General features: G+C 45.4%; 2 protein-coding genes and 1 pseudogene across 2 annotated transcripts; 1 reads left to right on the forward strand and 2 right to left on the reverse strand.

Annotated features, from left to right (window-relative positions):
- Positions 1-295: 295 nt before the first annotated feature.
- LOC136354722 (basal body protein 10-like) lies at positions 296-1,463 on the reverse strand. The gene is made up of 2 exons (XM_066306301.1): positions 1,339-1,463; positions 296-1,230 (listed from the first exon to the last, which is right to left on the reverse strand). The coding sequence occupies exon 2, from the start codon at positions 1,223-1,225 to the stop codon at positions 485-487; it is 741 nt and encodes a 246-aa protein (XP_066162398.1). The 5' UTR covers positions 1,226-1,230; positions 1,339-1,463; the 3' UTR covers positions 296-484.
- A 1,817-nt stretch (positions 1,464-3,280) lies between these two features.
- Positions 3,281-6,171, forward strand: LOC136354586 (uncharacterized). The gene is made up of 2 exons (XM_066306085.1): positions 3,281-5,469; positions 5,547-6,171. Exons 1-2 carry the CDS (start codon positions 3,281-3,283, stop codon positions 6,169-6,171), a joined length of 2,814 nt encoding a protein of 937 aa, XP_066162182.1.
- Positions 6,172-16,908: 10,737 nt separating this feature from the next.
- Positions 16,909-19,414, reverse strand: LOC136354587 (uncharacterized; annotated as a pseudogene).
- Between the last annotated feature and the right edge of the window lie 633 nt (positions 19,415-20,047).

Genomic DNA, 20,047 nt, shown 5'->3' on the forward strand with positions numbered 1-20,047 from the left:
TGTAATGAATACAATGGTGTGATCGGATTGTAGATCGGATAAATAATTTGAAAGAAAACTTTGTTTGAAGAGAAAAATGACATGGAAGAGAAAAACTGTAGCCTTTCTCTTTGTGACTCTCTTTGAAGCAGGAATTGCGTGTGCGTGTGGTTGGAGATCGGACGGCTCTGCCAGCGTCGCGCGATAGCGCTAAAACGAGAGGCCTCTCGAATTAGATTTTACGTATCTAATTTCATATCAGAAACGCTTGTAAGACACTTATAAAACACTGAAAATAAAAATGCGCCAATATCGGTTGGAAGAAAAAAAAATCATATTACAAACCATGGAATGTAATATCCATCGCACATTTGTCTATGCACCACATCGTTCATAATTTATTTAGCACATAAGTATAGCCTCTTAACGCGGCTATATACAGTTGTTTTGTATCAATCACAGCAGCGCATAATTATCATCATCATCATCATCGGCACTAATTAAACTAGCGAGCTGAAGCTACGAACTGGCGGAGCACGCGAAGGCAGTCGAGGAATCGCTTCTGCGCTCGGAACAGCACGCCGACGTCCTCCGCGAGGCCGGGCAGCTCGGGCCCCATGGCCTCCAGCTTCGCCTCTTCCTCCTCAGCCTCCTCCACGGCGAGCACCAGCCGCTCCAGCAGCCCGGCCAGCGACGCGCGCAGCCCGTCCACGGCCGCCGCCGCCGCGGCCTCCTCCTCCTGCGCCCGGTTCATCCGCTCCAGCACCGACACCACGGCGCCGGTCACCTCCTCCGCGCTCCCCGCCGCCGCCGACGCCGTCGTTGTCAGGGCGGCGAGGCGGGCGCGGAGGGCGCGGAGGCGGGGGAGCTTGGCGGCGATGGCGCGGCGGTGGGCGTCGACGGCCGCGCCGGTGTCCGCGACGGCGGCCGCGGTGGCGGCGACCACGTTCTGCTGCTCGAGGCGGCGGTTGCGGGCGTCCTGGCGCGCGTAGGCGGCGAGCGTGGGGCTCCCCTTCCAGAGGAGGTCCTCGACTCCGTCGAGCGCGCGCGCGACGGCGGCGGGGACCTCGGAGGGCTCCGGGCGGCGGTGGAACAGGTCGCCGTCGTTGAACTCGTCGGCCTGGTCGGAGCACGCGTCCTCGAACGCCGTGTCCTCCAGCTCCTCCACCAGGTGCCGGATGTACGCCAGCGCCGCCGGCTCGACCCCCGCAGCCGCCGATGCCGCCGTCGTCGAATCCCTCCCCATCGATCCTGGAGAAGACGTACGAGATCCACACCACAGCACAAGAAATGAAATCACCGTGGACGATTTATCGTATGTGAAGCTTGTCTATAAGCTTTGGAAGTAGAGGTACGTACCTACCTTGAGCGCAGCCGGCGACGAGGTCGGGAAGCGGCCGGCGGTGATGCAGACGGTGGCGGCGGCGGCGGTCGGGAGGGGATCGATTGGGTGGCTAGGGTTTGGGTGGGAATGGGGAAGGGGATCAAGAGGGGGTTTTGTGTGGAAATTGGAAAGAAGAAGCAAATTAAAGCGTGAGCAAAGCAAAGCTAATTCTTTTTTTTTGTCTCGTTCTGTTCTGCATTTCTGCTAAGCTAATTCCTTCCGTTTTCCATGGCTGCAGGCAATGGCGTATGTATGCAGTGTTGCCGGTGTTCTCAGTCGGTTGCGGCGGCGATGGCCGGCCGGCGGCGATTGTTCCCGTTTTGCATTTGGTGGTAAGCTCGCTGCCGGCCGGCCGTGTTTCAATTTGGTTGACAAGTCTGATCATCAGTTCATCACCACTTTGCTTTGTGCCCTCAATATCCCAACACAATAATCGATCGTATGTGATATGATTTTTATTGGTATATATGCAAGAATTTAAAATGATTAGGGTCGTCTAGCTAGTCGACCCAGTGCAAGGTTTCTTCCCTGGTTTTCTTTTATATTTCAGACAAGATTTTCTTTAGTGAAAAATCGGAACAATTAAAAGTTCATAAGAAGAAAAGTAAAGGTACGTACTAACATATTAAAACAATTGCCTTTCGGCACCACCAAATTAAGTAAGGATTTTGCTATCAGCAACCCTCACAAATCCATGCCAGATAGATGCTGGAATGAATTCGATCCACTTCATTGAGAAGAATCATTATGTATGTTTTCCTTGCATTCTTAAGTTCGTTGATGTAAACAATTTAAACACGTGCATTGCAGATGCATCATCCCTACCAAAGAACACATGAAGTTTCAGTCTCCATTGATAATTTTGCTCCATTCATGTGCCTGCCACTGCCATGGTAACACGAATGCAAGCGTTCATCCTCCCATCAACTTGATCTTGATAGATGGATGCACCACTAGTACAGATCCTCTCATCTGTGACGGCCCATCACATGCCCGGACAACGTGGGCCGTCAGAACGAAGTCATCTCAATCGGGCCTAAATTTTTGCCGTTGTAGATGTACTTGTCGGGGTGCATATTCCTATAGCCCGTCACCGATGACACTCATCTATGACGGGCTCGAAGTTAGGCCCGATTGAGATGACCTCCACTATCTCAATCAAGCCCAAATACTGAGCCCGTCACAGATGAGTGTCATCGTTGACGGGCTCCAAAGAAGGCCCGATTGAGATGGCCTTAATTCCCATCACCGATGACTCTTATAGGTGTCGGGCTTCTATTTGTGCCCGTTAGAGATTAGTGTGCGCCCGTTAGAGATGACATTTTTTTTGGCCTGATTGAGATATACTTTGCACACTATATATACTCGAGCAGTTCGTTGTCTGTAGTTTATCCCACTATTCACTATTTTGGTGGGAGGTTGAAGGGGGAGAATTTTTTAATTTTTTTGCAAACAAAAACAGGAAAATCATAAAAGTAAGTAAAAGGGTACTAAACATTTCCTATTAATTTAGTAGTACTTATGTTATGAGATGTTAACTAATATTTTGTTCATTGTTCAGCGATGGATTGAAGTTGGATGTACACGACTAGCTTGAGGCGTCAGTACAAGGAGTATAGAGATGGCGTATTAAGTTTTATGAAAGCCGCAGAGGAGGATAGGATAAGAAGAAACGACAAGTACATGTGTTGTCCATGTAGCGATTGCAGGAATGAGATTTTGTGGGAAGATGAAAAGGAAGTACACGCTCACTTGATACGCCGGGGATTCATGGAGAGATACACATGTTGGGTGATGCATGGAGAGCAAGATCTAGGTACTGATGGTGCAGCTGCAGACGGAAGTGGTGCAGACAATCATGAAGAAGGAGATGAAGAATAGCATGACATGTTTGTCCCATCTCCATTGGGCGGTGAAATGGTTGATGTGGACCCTGATATGCTGCAAGACATGTTACGTGACGTTGATGACCCAGTTATGAACGAGAGAGATTCCATGAAGTTCAGCAGGTTGGTCAGTGACTCGGAGACTCCTCTATACGCAGGATGCAAGCCAAAGCACACCAAATTATCAGCAACATTAGACCTAATGAAGTTGAAGGCTAGTTGTGGATGGTCAGACAAGAGTTTTATAGAACTTTCGGGAATACTGAAGGACATGCTTCCTCAGGAGAACACATTGCCCGAGACGACATATGAAGCAAAACAGGTTCTGTGTCCCCTAGGGTTAGAGGTCCGGAGAATTCACGCGTGTCCAAACGATTGCATATTGTACCACAAGCAATACGCGGACTTAGATGCTTGTCCTGTCTGCAAGGCTTCTCGATACAAGCGAAAGAAGACCGCGGGCGAGGGAAAGAAGTCAAAGCGGGGTGGTCCGGCGAAGGCTGTGTGGTATCTACAAATCATTGATCGTTTCAAGAGAATATTTGCCAACCCCAATGAAGCAAAGTTAGTATGTTGGCATGCCACAGAGCGAAGGAATGACGGTTTGCTAAGACACCCTGCGGATTCGATTCAATGGAGGAATATCGATCGAAAGCACAAAGACTTTGCTGCCGACCCCAGAAACATGAGGATATGTTTGTGTACGGATGGCATGAATCCTTTCGGAGACATGAGCAGTTCTCACAGCACTTGGCCAGTTCTCATTGCAAACTTTAACCTCCCGCCATGGTTGTGCTTCAAAAGGAAATATTTTATGTTGTGCTTGTTAATCCAAGGTCCGAGACAACCCGGCAATGACATCGATGTGTTCTTGGAGCCTGTTATCGATGACCTTGAGATTCTGTGGAAAGAGGGTGTGGAAACTTGGGATGCATATGGTCAGCAGAACTTCACACTACGAGTTCTATTATTCTGCACCATTAATGATTATCCCGCGCTGGGTAATCTTTCTGGACAAACCGTGAAAGGAAAGAAGGCATGCTCTGACTGTATGGAACATACACGCAGTAGGTGGCTGAAGAAATCAAGAAAGATGGTTTACATGGGTCATAGGAAATGGCTCCCCCTACGGCACGCCTTTAGAAGAAAGAAGAAAATTTTCAATGGTAAGAAAGAATTTGGGTCTGCCCCTGCGGATTTGTCCGGAGATCAGGTACACAACATGGTGAAGGACATTACTAATGAGTTTGGGAAGAAAAGAAAACGTAGCAAGGAGGACAAGAAGAGGATGTGGAAGAAAAAATCCATATTTTGGCGGCTACCTTATTGGGAAGATCTTGAGCTCCGTAATTGCATTGATTTGATGCACGTAGAGAAGAATGTGTGCGATAGCTTGCTGGGGCTATTGTTGAATATGCCTGGCAAGACAAAGGACGGGTTGAATGCGCGTCTCGATCTACAGGAGATGAACATTCACAGTGAACTTCAGCCTATTACAGATGAGAAGACGGGAAGAGTGTACCTCCCACCAGCTTGCCACACATTGTCGAAGGATGAGAAGATCGCAATGCTATCATGTCTGGCAGATATTAAAGTTCCTTCGGGCTATTGTGCGAGAATAAGTAAGTACGTTAAATTGGAGGATCTTAAGCTGGTTGGAATGAAGTCTCACGATTGCCACGTGCTAATCACACAGATCTTGCCAGTTGCTATAAGAGGCATTCTACCACCACAAGTCCGTCACACGATCCAACGGCTTTGTGCCTTCTTCAATGCAATCGGTCAGAAGATTATAGATCCAGAAGACCTAGATGGGTTGCAGGCCGATATTGTCAGTACCCTGTGTCACTTGGAGACGTATTTTCCACTAGCTTTCTTCGATATCATGGTTCATCTCACTGTTCACCTAGTGAAGCAAACAAAAATATGTGGGCCAGCTTTTATGAGAGAAATGTGGCCATTCGAGAGGTACATGGGAATTCTGAAGTCCTACGTTCGGAATAGAGCAAAACCAGAGGGGAGCATCATTGAAGGTTACACGATCGAGGAAGCCATTGAGTTTTGTATCGATTACATGGCCGAGACTGATCCTATCGGAGTTCCTACGTCTCGCCACGAAGGAAGGTTGGCAGGTGTCGGCACAACTGGCAGAAAAGAATTGTTCCCGATCAAGCTTCCTACGCGCAGGCTCATTTCGCAGTGCTGCAACATATGGCTGAAGTAACCCCATACTTTGAGGAGCATTTAGCGAAGGTCCGACAGGACAATATTGGTCGATCAGATATTTGGATCAACAGAGAACATGGTGCTCGCTTCAACGAATGGTTCAAGGATCGTGTAGCACGGTCGACCGATGGCCCAAGTGAGATATTACAAAGGTTGGCAAGGGGTCCATCTTGGGATGTTGACACATGGCAAGGGTACGATATCAATGGATACACATTTTACACCGTCACACAAGATGAGAAAAGCACAGTGCAAAACAGTGGAGTCCGTATAGATGCATATCAGGATCAGGCTGGATCGAGCACATACTATGGCCGCATAGAGCAGATATGGGAGCTGAACTATCTGAACTTCAAAGTCCCTTTGTTTCGTTGCAGTTGGGTGAATATCCGCACAGGTGTCAAGGTCGACAAGGAAGGCTTCACATTAGTGGACCTGGCCAAGGTTGGATACGCAGACGAACCATTCGTACTAGCGAAGCAGGTCGAACAGATTTTCTACATAAAAGACCCCGCAAACAAGAAGATGCACGTTGTTAGGGATGGCAAGCGAAAAATTGTGGGGGTGGACAACGTCGTCGATGAAGAAGAATACAACAAGAATCTTCATGTCAGACCTCAGATCGACCTTGATGATGATCCCGAAGACGAAGTGGCTTACGTTCGTTTAGACCATTCGGAAGGCATATCACTGTGAATGATGTATTTAATTTGTATTGGAGCCTTAATGAATGAATTGCATATGTTTCATGCCATTCCAGTTAAAACTCTTTGAAGAAATGGATTTGTTAATTATGTGGTTTTAAAAAATTATATTTGTTATTTTAAACTATATGTGAGATAGCCAATTGTTAATTATATGAATTTAAAAAAAGTAATATGAATTTTAAACTATATGTGAGAAAGGCAATTGTCAATTATATGAATTTAAAAAATTAATAGGAATTTTAAACTATGTAAATAAGACATTTGTTAATTATATGTGATAAATCAAATGTAATAGCAATTTTAAATCGGGTAGAAGATAATTATAAATGATTTTTATAACTTAAAAATATTTTAATAAGTTATCTGTGACAGGCTTTAGTACTATGCCCGATAGAGATTATTCCATCTCTATCGGGCTTAGTTCTAATGCCCGTCACGGATAGGTATCATCCGTATCGGGCAGAGTACTAACGCCCGTCACGGATGAGTGTCATCCGCATCGGACATAGTAGTCTGCCCGATAGAGATGAGGATTGACTAGGGTTTACTTAGTCAATCCTCATCCACGAGTCCTTATCCACCGCCGACGCTGCCTCTCACTCTCTCACACTCTCACTCTCTCAGATCCACCGCCTCCTCTGCGCCCAAGACCGCCGCCGCCGCCGGCCTCCTCTCCAAGTCCGTGTCCTCCATGCCCAAGACCGCCATCGCCGGCTTCCTCTCTGCCTAGTCCTCAAGACCGACGCCGCGGCCGTTTCACCGACCGCCGCCGCCTCCTCGTCCTCAATGCTGTCGCCTCCTCCTCCCTCGAAGATCCGGCCTCACCGACCATGGCCGTCTCACATCCTCCTCTCCAGATCTACGCCCGGCGGCCGTCGACCTCGTCCTAGCCGCCGTGTCGACCTCCTCCACGCCGCTACCTCCTCCCGGGCCGCTCAAGATCCGGCCTCCCCGACGGCCACTGCCTCCCTCCACGCTGTCCCCGAGCCCGACGCCTCCCTCCACGCCATCCCCAAGCCCAGTGCCACCCTCAAGACCGCCGTCCCCGAGCCCACGTCAACCTCCTCGCCGAGCCCGCCACCGTGCAAGGTAGGTACTCCTCACTGATGATGATGCATAATGTGATGATTTCCTATTTACATGTTATATGTGATGATTTGATGATTCGATGATAATGTTTAAATTCGATAATGTGATAGTGCGATTATTTGTTGATTCAATGTTTAGATGCTAATGTCTACATATGATGACTTGTGCTAGTGATGAATTTTTGTGTTAGCTAGTGATGACTTGTGCATTTTTATATGTGTTAGCTAGTGATGAATTTTTATATGGTTGTGATGACTTGTGCATTTTTATGTGTGTTACCTAGTGGTGAATTTTTATATGGCTGTGACGACTTGAGCATTTCTATATGTGTTAGCTACTGATAAATTTTTATATGGCTGTGATGGATGAATTTGTGAATTTGGGGGAGAATGGGATGTGATGAAGATTGTTTAGATGTGGGTTGTGATGATGAAATATTGTGGGCTATGATGGATGAATGGCCAGTGATGATTGCTCAAGAACATACCATTTTTGGGATATTTTGGGTCCAATGGGATGGATGAATTGATGTGGGCTGTGATGGTTGAATTATTTTGGGGGAAATGTGAGTTTTGGTATGTTTTTTATGGCTGTTTTTCTATGGCTGTTTTTTTACTGCATAAGGACAGACCCTCTATAGTTGTTCTTATATAGTTGTTTGCAAAATTTTTGGGATATTTTGGGTCCAATGGGATGGACGAATTGATGTGGGCTGTGATGGTTGAATTATTTTGGAGGAAATGTGAGTTTTGGTATGTTTTTTTTGGCTGTTTTTCTATGGCTGTTTTGTATGTACACTTGTTCATTTTATTTGGGGGTAGTGGCAGTATGGGATGTTTTTGCAAAATGGATGCATTTTTGGGCCGGCCTCACTCTGGTTCTTGTTTAGGTTTAAATGTGGGTTTTCAATGCATAAGAACAGACCATATACACTTGTGATTTTTGGGGTTTTTTCAATAAGAACAGGCCATCTACACTTGTTCATTTTATTTGGGGGGGAGTGGTAGTATGGGATGTTTTGCAAAATGGATGCATTTTTGGGCCAGCCTCACTCTTGTTCTTGTTTAGGTTTAAATGTGGGTTTTTAATGCATAAGAACAGACCATATACACTTGTGATTTTTGGTTTTTTTCAATAAGAACAGACCATCTACACTTGTTCATTTTATTTGGGGGGGAGTGGCAGTATGGGATCATTTTATATGGCTGTTTTTTTTTTCATAAGGACAGACCCTCTAGACTTGTTCTTATATAATTCTTTGCAAAATTTTTGGGATATTTTTGGTCCAATGGGATGGATGAATTGATGTGGGTTGTGATGGTTGAAGTATTATGGCTGTTTCTTTTTTGCATAAGGACAGACCCTCTACACTTGATCTTAATTTCTTTTGGGGGTGGGGGCAGTTGCAAATGATGATAATTGAAGCATAATTTCTAAGCAAAACTGAGGCCAAACTTATTATATGTCATGACTTGTGCTTTTTTAGGTACAAAAATAATATATATGTGACTTGTGTAGTATGGGCTGTTTTGGGTCATTTTGAGGGAAATGGGATGGATATGCATAGAAATCTGTTATTAAATGAAGTTACTGAAATTATGGCATTTAGGAGAATACGAAGTGTCCTGGTTGCCAAATCTGGTTTGGTCGGGTTACTGCCTGCACAGTACCGACCAAGACAAATTGGTAAACAGAACATTTCGTTCAAATACAACATTTCTAGAAATGTGGGTTTTTGCTGATGATAACGTTAGGGATCTTGGATAGGAAGGGTTTTGGTTGCCTGTGTGTTCTATCTGCATCCGCCTCGTCAGCAGATATGTATCATCCATATTCCTTAGGGCCGGAGCAGACGGGATCTCGACCTCGACATCCATATCCCACTAGAACTTGCTACCGTTGCCACTATCTTATGTTAGTGACATTGATAGCAAGTTCGAGTGGGATACTGATGTCGAGGTCGAGTTCCCGGCTGCTCCAGCCCTATTGAGCATGGATGCTATGGTTCCGTCGACGAGGCGAACGCAGGTAGGAGATAGAGGTATATCAAACCATAAGAGAATGTGTGTAGATGCAATTTTGTGTTTAAAAAGTACTTTCTCCCCGTACAACAGTGACATAGGACATGTCGCAGCAAGGCAAACCGATGTCGACGACCACTACTGGGACTACATCGAGCCAGAATCCTAGGACCCAGAATAAGATTCCTAAGGAAGTCTACACCATAATAGAGGTGGACGATATTGGATATCCGACGGCTCCGACGAAAGCTGTCAAAAAGTTCCGTACGATATGCGGAGTCCTAGGGAGACGGAACTTCACTATTCTAAAGGACCACATCGATCTGGTCCCTCAAGAAGAAAAAGAAGAGGCCTGGAGGCAGTTCAAGGAAAGCTTCCGATACCCTACAGAGGCCGAGGCAGGACTGAAGCGGCAGGCTATCCGCAAGATGGGGAATTGTTGGAAAAATTTCAAGATAACGCTGGTCACGGAGTACGTCCTCAACCCCGCCCAGCTAGAACCATTTGGGAAATACCCATTCATCACCCAACCCATGTGGGATGAGTTCCATGCTGCCAAATCAACGAAAGAGTCTCGGGAAAAATGCCAGACCTACCGTGATCTACAGGCAAGGAACCTTCACCCGCACCGGATGGCACCGGAGGCTACACGGGGAAACAGGCAGAATGGGACAAGGAGGATGAAGCTGCAGCGGAATCTAACACCCTGCAAGTGCTTGCTGATATCCCGGTCCAGCGAACAAGGAACTGGGCAAGGGCAAGGATGAAGAAGAATAGTGACGGAACTCTTTCGTTCCCAAATCCCGAAGATCAAGTGGTGTACCAGAAAATCGTAAGTTGAACACATAGAATAAGTTTCATTATGTTGTATCTTGTTCTTCGTCTAACGTGTCCTAACTGTACCTCAGGTCGAACTGAATGCTGAGAGACAGGCCTCCCAAGAGGTCAGCTCACAAAAACGCGAGGATGACATCCTCACGAAAGCGTTGGGAAATGAAGAACACCGTGGACGAACAAGGGGCATTGGCTCCAATGTTCCTTGGAAGTTTGGGTTTCCCCAATACGCGTGGCAGTACAAGAAGCACAAGCTTTCCAAGGCGCAGAAAGCTGCACGCATTAAGGCCCAACTTCGGGAGGAGCTTAAAGAAGAGCTTAGAGAAGAGCTCACTGCCGAGCCGTTAGGTATGGAGGCTCGGATGGAGGCACGCATCAGGGATAGGTCGACCGATGCCACTCCCGGTCCCGTAGTACAAGTGAGCCCCACGCAGAGGCGTAGCAGCTGCGCATCAACTGAGACTCCGGCAGAACAGCCTGAAGGCCCCGCCGCGGTGGACCACATAACGGTAAAAACAACTTAATAACACATATATTATATTAGCACCACAATACATTGCAACATATACTAAGGACACTAATGAATCAATCGCAGGAACCCACATCGTGTACCCTAGTCGTTAGGGTGACACCAGGATTTGCAATTCCTACCGCAGAGGGTCAAGCATTCAAGCCTACCCCGAAGACCCGAGTGCATGGGGCGCAGCTGCAAGCCGGCAATGCCAAAGTTCAGATGGACTTAGTGAAGCCCGATTGGGTTCGCTACACTATCCCACACCCACCTAATGACGAGATTCTGACCCTTGGGGCTGCACGTGGGACCTTTATTCAATGGCCCAAGCACAGCATTGAGATCAATATAACTCCAAGGCCAGCGCCAAGTTCTCGTCCGCCGCCGACGCGTCTCCATCAAACTGTTGTATCTCTCCCTCCTGCCGTTGAACAAAGAGATGAACATCTCCAATTACAGTATGATACTGATTTTGGGGACGATGGTATGGAGGTTGACAGCAGACCGCACCTCCCCCCTCCTGCCAAAAGGAGCAAGAGGGCGAAATCTTCTCCACCCAAGCTTGACACACGCAAGAAAGCTGCTGGAACTGGGAGAGGAAAAATAAAGGTGCCATTAGCCCCAAAGAAGCTTGATCTTGGCAAGGCGCCAGTAGCTCCTCCAAAGCCTCTAGCAGAATTCACATTGGGCATGCCATTGGTCGGAGACGATGCCTTATTCAAGATGGGCCCTACATGCAAGGAGTTGCACGAGTACTACATGGAAAAGTCCAACGCAAGGAGGAAGAATAGAGAGACCTCCATGTTGGGCCAGCACGATGGTCAGCCGTTCCTCGGGCCTACTGCCTTCATCGCTGTAGACTTCAAAGATCTATGGGACCTCTACAGGGTGCGAGCGATCGACACCAACCTCCTTAAGTGCTACTCCTTGTAAGTATTTCTTGGTATGCGATATGGTAGTGACTGTCCATAAATTACGCTTACCCTGACTCTTGTCTTGCTCGTAAGTTAACCTGGAAGCATGTCCATCGTAAAGCACCCCATGTTGCCTTACTCGATCCAGCTGTCGTCAACGAGACAATGCTGAAAAACGATCGAGCAAACATGGTGGCCTATATCAAGGACTGCTTATTTGCCCGTCAAGATAAGAACTTCATTATGTGCGCCTACAATCAACAGTAAGCGTGTACCGTACTTATACTCAAATACTCAACGCGTACAACTGTAGTATGTAACTGGCAATTTAATAATTTCGCAGGCGACATTGGATTCTTCTGGTAATAACGCCGAAGTGGAGTTTAGTACACTACCTTAACTCCAATATCAAGCCAGAAATATACGATTGGTCGGCCATCGAATCTGCCTTGAACGAGGCTTGGGACCAATACGTGGCAAGAGGCGGGAGGCATAAGGATGGGCATCCCAAACTCGGTCACAAGAAAGACTTCCCAATACGTCAACAAGATGGCGACCAATGTGGGTTCCATGTCTGCCATAACATGAGGAGCTTCGCAGAAAAGGTGACATTGCTCGACCCTGAGGTGTGTAATTCAATTGTTTATACACACATAGAACGACAAATTTACAAGTATGTAGACTAACTTGGCGCCGAACATGCAGGAATTTATTTCAAGGATTCCGGAAATCAACTTCGAAATCATTAGAGAGGAGATAGCACAATTCATACTAGATGAAATCTTGTCACCGAAAGAGATGTTTAGAGTGAAGTCCTAGGTAGCTCGTCTCTGTATATACTTGCATTTCTAGTTACATATAAAATTGTTCCAATTTATAACTTATTTTTGCAGGTTTTGATGCATGTCGGCGGTTTGGAGAGAAAAATGGATGTGAATGACATATATGTGAATGGGTTGTGGATGTGAATGTATATGTGTTTGATTTTGTGAATTGGCTGTGCTGTGATGGAATATGAATGTGAATTGGCTGATGTGATGCTGGGAATGGGTCTATATGAAATGGCTGTGATGGAATATGTGAATTGATGCTGGGAATGGGGTTGCTGGGAATGGGACTATGTATATATATATATATATATGCTTCTGTCATTTTTGCAGCGGGCATGGCTAGCAAAGGCCTGAGGCTAGCCAAAAAGACAAATTTTATTTTTTTTAGTTCTAAACTCATCCCTGACGGGCATTTAGCTAGTGCCCGAAAGAGATAACTCATCCGTGACGGGCTTTTAGAATACACCCGATAGAGATAAGTCGTCCGAAACGGGGCTAGTTTGACTCAACACGTGGGGTCAAACCTATCGGTGACGGGGTCTGGCTAAATGCCCGATGGAGATGACTACTCATCCGTGACGGGCTTAGTGGTGTGCCCGATTGAGATTAGTCATCCGTGACAGGCTCCTAATTACGCTGGTTTGACTGGTCATACTCATCTGTGACGGGCTTTGTTTTCGGCCCAATTAAGATAACATCCATCAGTGACGGGCTTTTGCCCGATTGAGATTTTTCCTCACATCAGTGACCTTTGCCCAGTGACGGGGGCCTTACCCGATAGTGATGATGCTTTCAGCCCGTCACAGATAAGCGATCCCGTTCTAGTGCACCATACTCTTTGAGATTTAACTACTCTCTCCGTTTCGAAATGTTTGACGCCGTTGACTTTTTAGCACATGTCTGACCGTTTGTCTTATTCAAAAAATTTAAGTAATTATTAATTCTTTTTCTATCATTTGATTTATTGTTAAATATATTTTTATGTAGGCATATAATTTTACATATTTCACAAAATTTTTTGAATAAGACGAACGGTCAAACATGTGCTAAAAAGTCAACGGTGTCAAACATTTCGAAACGGAGGGAGTATAATAGACGTACCCGTGCACTTCGTGGATATGATATGTGTAATATAAAGTAACATGCTGAAAGCCGAATACGTAATGATGATGGAATTAGAAAATCATTGTAGTTGAGCCAATAAATTAACACATTCAAAATCGAAAATGTACAAAGTACACGCTGACAAGCACACATGCGGCAGCGGCACAAATATATTGTCATAAGTTTAACAAACACACATGCGGCTGCGGCACAAATATATTTAGGCTCAGTTTCTGGATTTCTGCTAGAAAAATTGTTTTGCCATTCTCTCCCATTGGAATCGATCATTTCAGTCGGTAGAATTTGCATTCCTTAGATCAGGTCATCATCAATCACCTGATCATCGAGAATCAATATAAGGCTATAATTTACATAAACTTCTTTTCAGAGTCCAGGGAAATCTGACCAAATGTGACTTCAGACTTTTCAATATGGTCTTGGATAGAGCCAATCTGCAATGACATCACTTAAATTAAAACATGTAGAAGAAATTAATTTTATACCACGTCAGGAACACACTATTTCAAACTATGTGTCCAATTCACGGAAAAGCTGATTTTGTGACACAGCTCAGCCACAACAAAATTGTTTCAGATCCTACTTACAGTCCAAATTAATTGTTCGGTCAAATATATGTGCTTGTTGTTATACATTCTTTATGTTAAAAATTTTTATTCACACTACTAGGAAAACCATTTTTTCGGACAATGGCATTTTTTTTCCAGGTGGGTAGGCCTCTCGGAGCCAAATGGCCGCCTAAGAAAATGACAACCATGGGGTGAGATCTTTGTCCGCCTGGAAAAATCTATTTTCGCAGGCAGATCACTTAAGCGGTCCGCCTGCAAAAATACCTTTATTTTTGCAGGTGGACCTCTTAAGCGGTTTGCCTACGGAAATTGGCTGTGGCATATAAATAGACTCGGGAGAGATCAGATATTTTTCTAAGTCTCCTCTCCTCTCCCTCAGGAATCAGCTCTCCTCACCGAGACAAGACCGCCGTCGGCCGGGATTAAGCCTTCCCCATGCAGCCGCAGTAGGGCCTCGCGGCGCTCACCGTCCTCCTCACCTTCGTGGCGCGTAGCACGGACGCGTTCGTCCACGAGAGGGGTCAGAGGCCAACAGTCGTGGTAGGGAAGGGAGGTGGCGGCGATCCGTGACCATGGGAACAGTTTGGCGCCGAGGGCGGCGGGATCTGGCGACGATGAGGCACGGGGTCAGAGTATCAGAGATGACGAGGTGTGGGGGGATCCGGTGAGAGTGACGCACGGGGTCGACAGATCCGGCGATGGCGACGTGCGGGGGATCCACCCCTGGCGCGGCTCCCCTCCCCTCCCTCCAGGATCTAGCCAAAGGGGGGATGGGGGAAGGGTGGTGGCGGCGGCGACGGCTGAGGTTCCCCTCCCTCCCTCCCTCCCAAATCTGCCGGAGGGAGGGAGGGAGAGGCTGTGGCGGTGGTAGCGGAGGTGATTCCCCTCGCCTCTCCTTCCTCGCCCTCTCCCTCCCAAAACCCTAACCCTAGAACAGGCCGAAGGTGGGTAGGGGCACAGGTGGGGGTGGTGGCAATTTTTTTTGTTCGCCGAGATCACTTTCGCAGGCAAGTGACTAGGCCGCCTGTGCAGGCCTTTATGCGTACAGGCAAATCTTTCCCCCGCCTGGAAAAATGATCTTTGGCAGCCTAGAAAAAGGATATTTCTAGTAGTGTCATTTGCTTTGTGATGATGTAGTTTGAGCAAGAATTAATAAATCAATTTTATCACTGCTAAAAAAAGGTTTTCGCTGGCGGCCAAAATAGGTTTTCGTTGGCAACAAAAGGCCGGTGAAAATAATGCACTTTTAGTGCCGGTTAGCCGACCACCTTTTCGCTGGCGGCAGTCGGTTGCGGCGTGCAGGCAGGCGGTGGGCAGCGGCGGCGACTGTTGCCGTTTTGCATTAGGTGGTATAAGCTCCGCTGACGGTGGCGATTTCGTTGTTGCCATGTCTGATCATCATCACTTCGCTTTGAGAGCCTTCGATATTACGGCATAATCGTATGTGATATGATTTTATTGGTATGCAAGAATTTAAAATGATTCAGGGTCTTCTAGTCGACCCAGTGCATGATTTTATTCCGGTCCTCTCTGATTTTTTTTATCTTTCGGAAGATTTTCTTAATTTGTATAAAGTCATAGCAACTTAGCAAGTGTGAAAGGTCCATATATAACAACCAAGTGAAGGTAAAGACTAAGAACATCACAGATCCTAGTTTAGTTAATTGTATTCTTGTGAATAAAGAACAGTCAGTCTACTTATCCCAGATAGCTAGAGCACACGATTGAATTCGATCCATTATTTGACTGTATGATTTAGCTTGGTTAATGTAACATTTCTGAGAGTAGTATTTAATCAACCTATTAATTTCTTCCATCAACTACCGATAAGCAATCAGATTTGGCAAGCGCCACTTTGGTAGGACTAGGTCATGTGCCTTCATTCATGTTTAATTTTGTGCTCCTTGCTAAGGCCATTCGCAGTGCATTTATATAGCATTTGGCCTCAACAATCCATGTAGATCTCCTTCATGTCCACAAATGTCGTTCTCCATGAAGTACCTTGTCCCCCGCGAAGAACCAATACTACAGAAATGATTTTCCTCGACAAGGACCATTTTAGATTGCGTGCGGGTGGTAACTCGATCTGCATGGGAAAATCGGCTCATTTTCCCGTGCGGTCCATTTAAGAGGACCGCACGGAAAAATTGATTTTCGCAGACGGACATATTAAGTGAACCACGCGCAAAAGTGAGACTAAACCCATGGTTTATGCTTTTGAAGAACCCATCTTCCTTCATTCGGAACTTCTTTCCATGAGTGTCAAACCAATCACATCGAAATAGAACCACCATCCTATCGCCACTTGAATCTGCATTGTATCTAAGCTCAATTATTTCTTTCAAGGAACCATAGAAGTCAATTTCCTGGTTGTCATGTGTACCCTCAACCATAATTCCGCTATTTTGTGTTCTTCTATTTTTCTCACGGTCTACAGTGTGGAATCGAACACCGTTAACAAGACATGCTGAATAAATTCGAACTCGCAGATCAGGCTCACATGACAGCGCAAATAGCTCATCATTTATGTCTTGTCTATCCACGTAACGAAGTTTTGTAATCTGCACAAAAAAATAATTGACATAAAAAGTTTGCTTCTTAAACCAGGAAGAAAATGATGAAATAAAGTAATAGAGATCAAACTCACGTGCTTCTTAAACCAGCGAGAAAATTGCTTCTCAAGGGTTTTTTTTGAACATTAGGACATCCTTCATTCTCCAACTCTTTCTTATATATCCTAAAAATGATAGTTAATTCAAACATTATGGCTAATAAGTAAGATCCAAGAAACAATAAAAATAGTACATGCGATGACATACTCGATATATGGCTCAACCTACAGACAATTGTTTAGCACGAACAAAACCATTTTTTTATAATCATGTTCAAGATATGTAAGACTTGGTGCTCCAAGAAGATCAACTCCATGCTGGAAAACAGATAGGTCTTTTTTCACAATAGCAACACGCTCTCTATTTCTGCCCTCCCGATTGTGTCGTGTCTCAACATCATCACCAAAGTACTTCGAGCAAATAGTCAAACACTCAGCAGCAACATATGCTTCTGCAATGGACCCTTCAGGCCTTGTCTTGTTCCTCACAAACCGTTTCAATGTTAATAACCTTCTTTCTATTGGGTACATCCATCCATATTGTACTGGACCTCTAAGAATTGCCTCTTTAGGTAAATGGACAGCCAGGTGTAGCATCACATCAAAGAAAGAAGGAGAAAATATTTTCTCAAGCTTGCACAGAATGATTGGGATGTTAGCTTTCAATCTTTCCAGCACATCTAAGTTCAAAGTTTTTGCACATAGTTGCTGAAAAAAATTACCTAATTCAGCAAGTGCTTCGTTTATGTCCTTGGGCATGATTCCTCGTACAGCACCAGGTATAATCCTTTGAAGAAGAATATGACAATCATGAGTTTTCAATCCTTGGAGGTTGCATCCATCTGCAGTAGCACATGTTGCTAAGTTGGAAGCATATCCATCTGGAAATTTTACACTCTTCAAAAAATCACAAAAATCAGCCTTCTGTGTTTTAGTCATTGTGTAAGGGGCATGAGGAGCACTATATGAATCTCCATCACGGATCAAGTGTAAATGCTTCCTAATACCCATATCTTCTAAATCAAGCCTAGAATTTGTATTGTCCTTTGACTTCCCAGCCATGCCTAGAATTGTACCAAGGATGTACTCACATATATTTTTCTCAATGTGCATCACATCAAGATTATGCCGCAGCTTCAAACTCGACCAATACGGCAAATCCCACAAACATGACCTTCGCTTCCAACATTGGCCCTCTTCATCCCGCTTTCTTTTTTTGCTTTCAGGATGCTTTCCTGGTCTAACATCCTTGACCCTCTCCAGTTGCTCCATCAGCTCATCCGTGGTAAATTTCTCTGGCTTCTCACGGTTTTCAACATTACCATCAAACACCTTGCTTCTCCTCCATGGATGGTCCCTAGCAAGGAAACGCCAATGACCAATGTAACATATCTTATTCCTTATCCTTTTGGAGAAATGGTTTTTATCACAATGCACACATGCATAATAACCTCTTGTGACTCTACCTGACAATGTGCTCAAACCAGGATAATCATGAATGCACCATATTACAGCAGCATGTAGATCAAACTTCTTCTTAGTAAGTGCATCAACAGTAGGGACACCTTTCCAAAGCTCTAGCAGCTCCTCAATAAGTGGCTCCAAGAAAACATCAATGTCCTTTCCTGGGCATTCTCGACCAGGGATAAGCAGACCCATGATAAAGTTTGATTGCTCTACACATTCCCATGGAGGAAAATTGTACGGGATAAGAAACATTGGCCACATGCTATACGAGGAGCTCATTTTACCAAATGGATTGAAACCATCAGTAGCAAGGCCAAATCTGATGTTCCTTGCATCTTCTGCAAACCACCCATACTTTCTGTCAAAGTCTTTCCATGACTCGCCATCAGCTGGATGGCTAAGCTCATTCTCCACTGGCTTCCTCTTCAACTTATGCCATTGTACCTCCTCTGTCGTTCTTTTGGAAGAAAAAATTCTCTTCAGCCTAGGAATCAATGGAAAATGTCGCAAAACCTTCTCAGGAATCTTCTTCCTTCCACCATTGTCTTTCCATCTTGATGTACCACAAACCGGACAAACATCATTTTTTTTCTAAACTCTTCCTAAATAGAACACAATTATTTGGGCACACATGGATTGAATTATATCCGAGCCCCAATGCATGGATAAGTCGCTTTGCTTCCTCGTATGATGCAGGAATAGAGCAATTTGGGAATGATGATGACAACAACTTCAGCAACACTGTGAATGCAACATTAGAAATTCGGTAAAATGACTTGATATGAAGTAACTTCACCACAAAAGAAAACCTTGTGCAAGGACCACCAGGGTACAGTTCTTGTTTCATCTCTTCCAATAGAATTGCAAACATAGACTTTTTCCCTTGACCTTCTTCTTCAGCTATGTACAACTCCTCTACCATACCATGAATTCCATCATCAGGGTCATCTTCCTCATCCACATTCATGTCAAAATCCTAATTGAGACTAGTATCCTCATCAACATGGTCATCAATTTCATGTGGTACAACCTCCAATGGTTCTCCATGATGTATCCATCTAGTGTAAGTAGTAGCCATCCCATGAATATGCAAGTGATCATGCACCCGTCCTTTAAATTGGGGAACCCGATTCAAACACCGACGGCATGGACACAACATCTCTTCATCGTCGCCGAATCTCTCAGAAAGAAAGGTCATGAATTCATTCACCCCATCCATGTATTCATTGCTGAACCTCTTACTGTTGATCCAAGATCTATCCATCTGTACAAAATCATGAGATACACTTGCTCAAAAAAATTTACATATATATGATACTTGACCAAAATTATTAAGCATGTGACATGTCATCATTTATATGCAATTTGTACACAATAGTTGAGCATTGTTTTATCTCCAATAATGGGTCAAATAAATTTACACAAATCTTTTTTATGCAGGTAACACATACTCTTTATATATTTCTTGCTAACAAACAAACACTAGGATACAAATTGGTATTACCATGAACTATTGTCCTGTGATTGGCGCAAATCAGTAAGCAACTACTACTAAGCACTGAGATGCAAGACTGTACCTTTCTTGCAGGCTAGCACTATGAGGAGAACAAATCAAGGATGCTCCGCTGCTTGACGGAGATTAGCCCCAGCCACGTTGCTGGCAACGCTGGACGGCCTGCTCACTAAGCCGCTCCGCTGCCACGCGCTGCTCCGCTCGAGGCTGGCCGTGGGCATCACCGTCGGCCACTGGCCGCGCCTCTCTGCCCGCCCAGCGCGCCGCTGGCTGCGCCTCTTCGCCTGCCCCACGCACCGCTCCCCACACTTCTCCAGTGCGCCGCTAGATCCGCCGCTGCCAGCGCCCGCCAAACCGCTGCCCCACGCTCCGGTGAGGACCCCG

Source organism: Oryza sativa, chromosome 12 (genome assembly GCF_034140825.1).
Source record: "Oryza sativa Japonica Group chromosome 12, ASM3414082v1".
NCBI classification, from domain to species: Eukaryota; Viridiplantae; Streptophyta; class Magnoliopsida; order Poales; family Poaceae; genus Oryza; species Oryza sativa.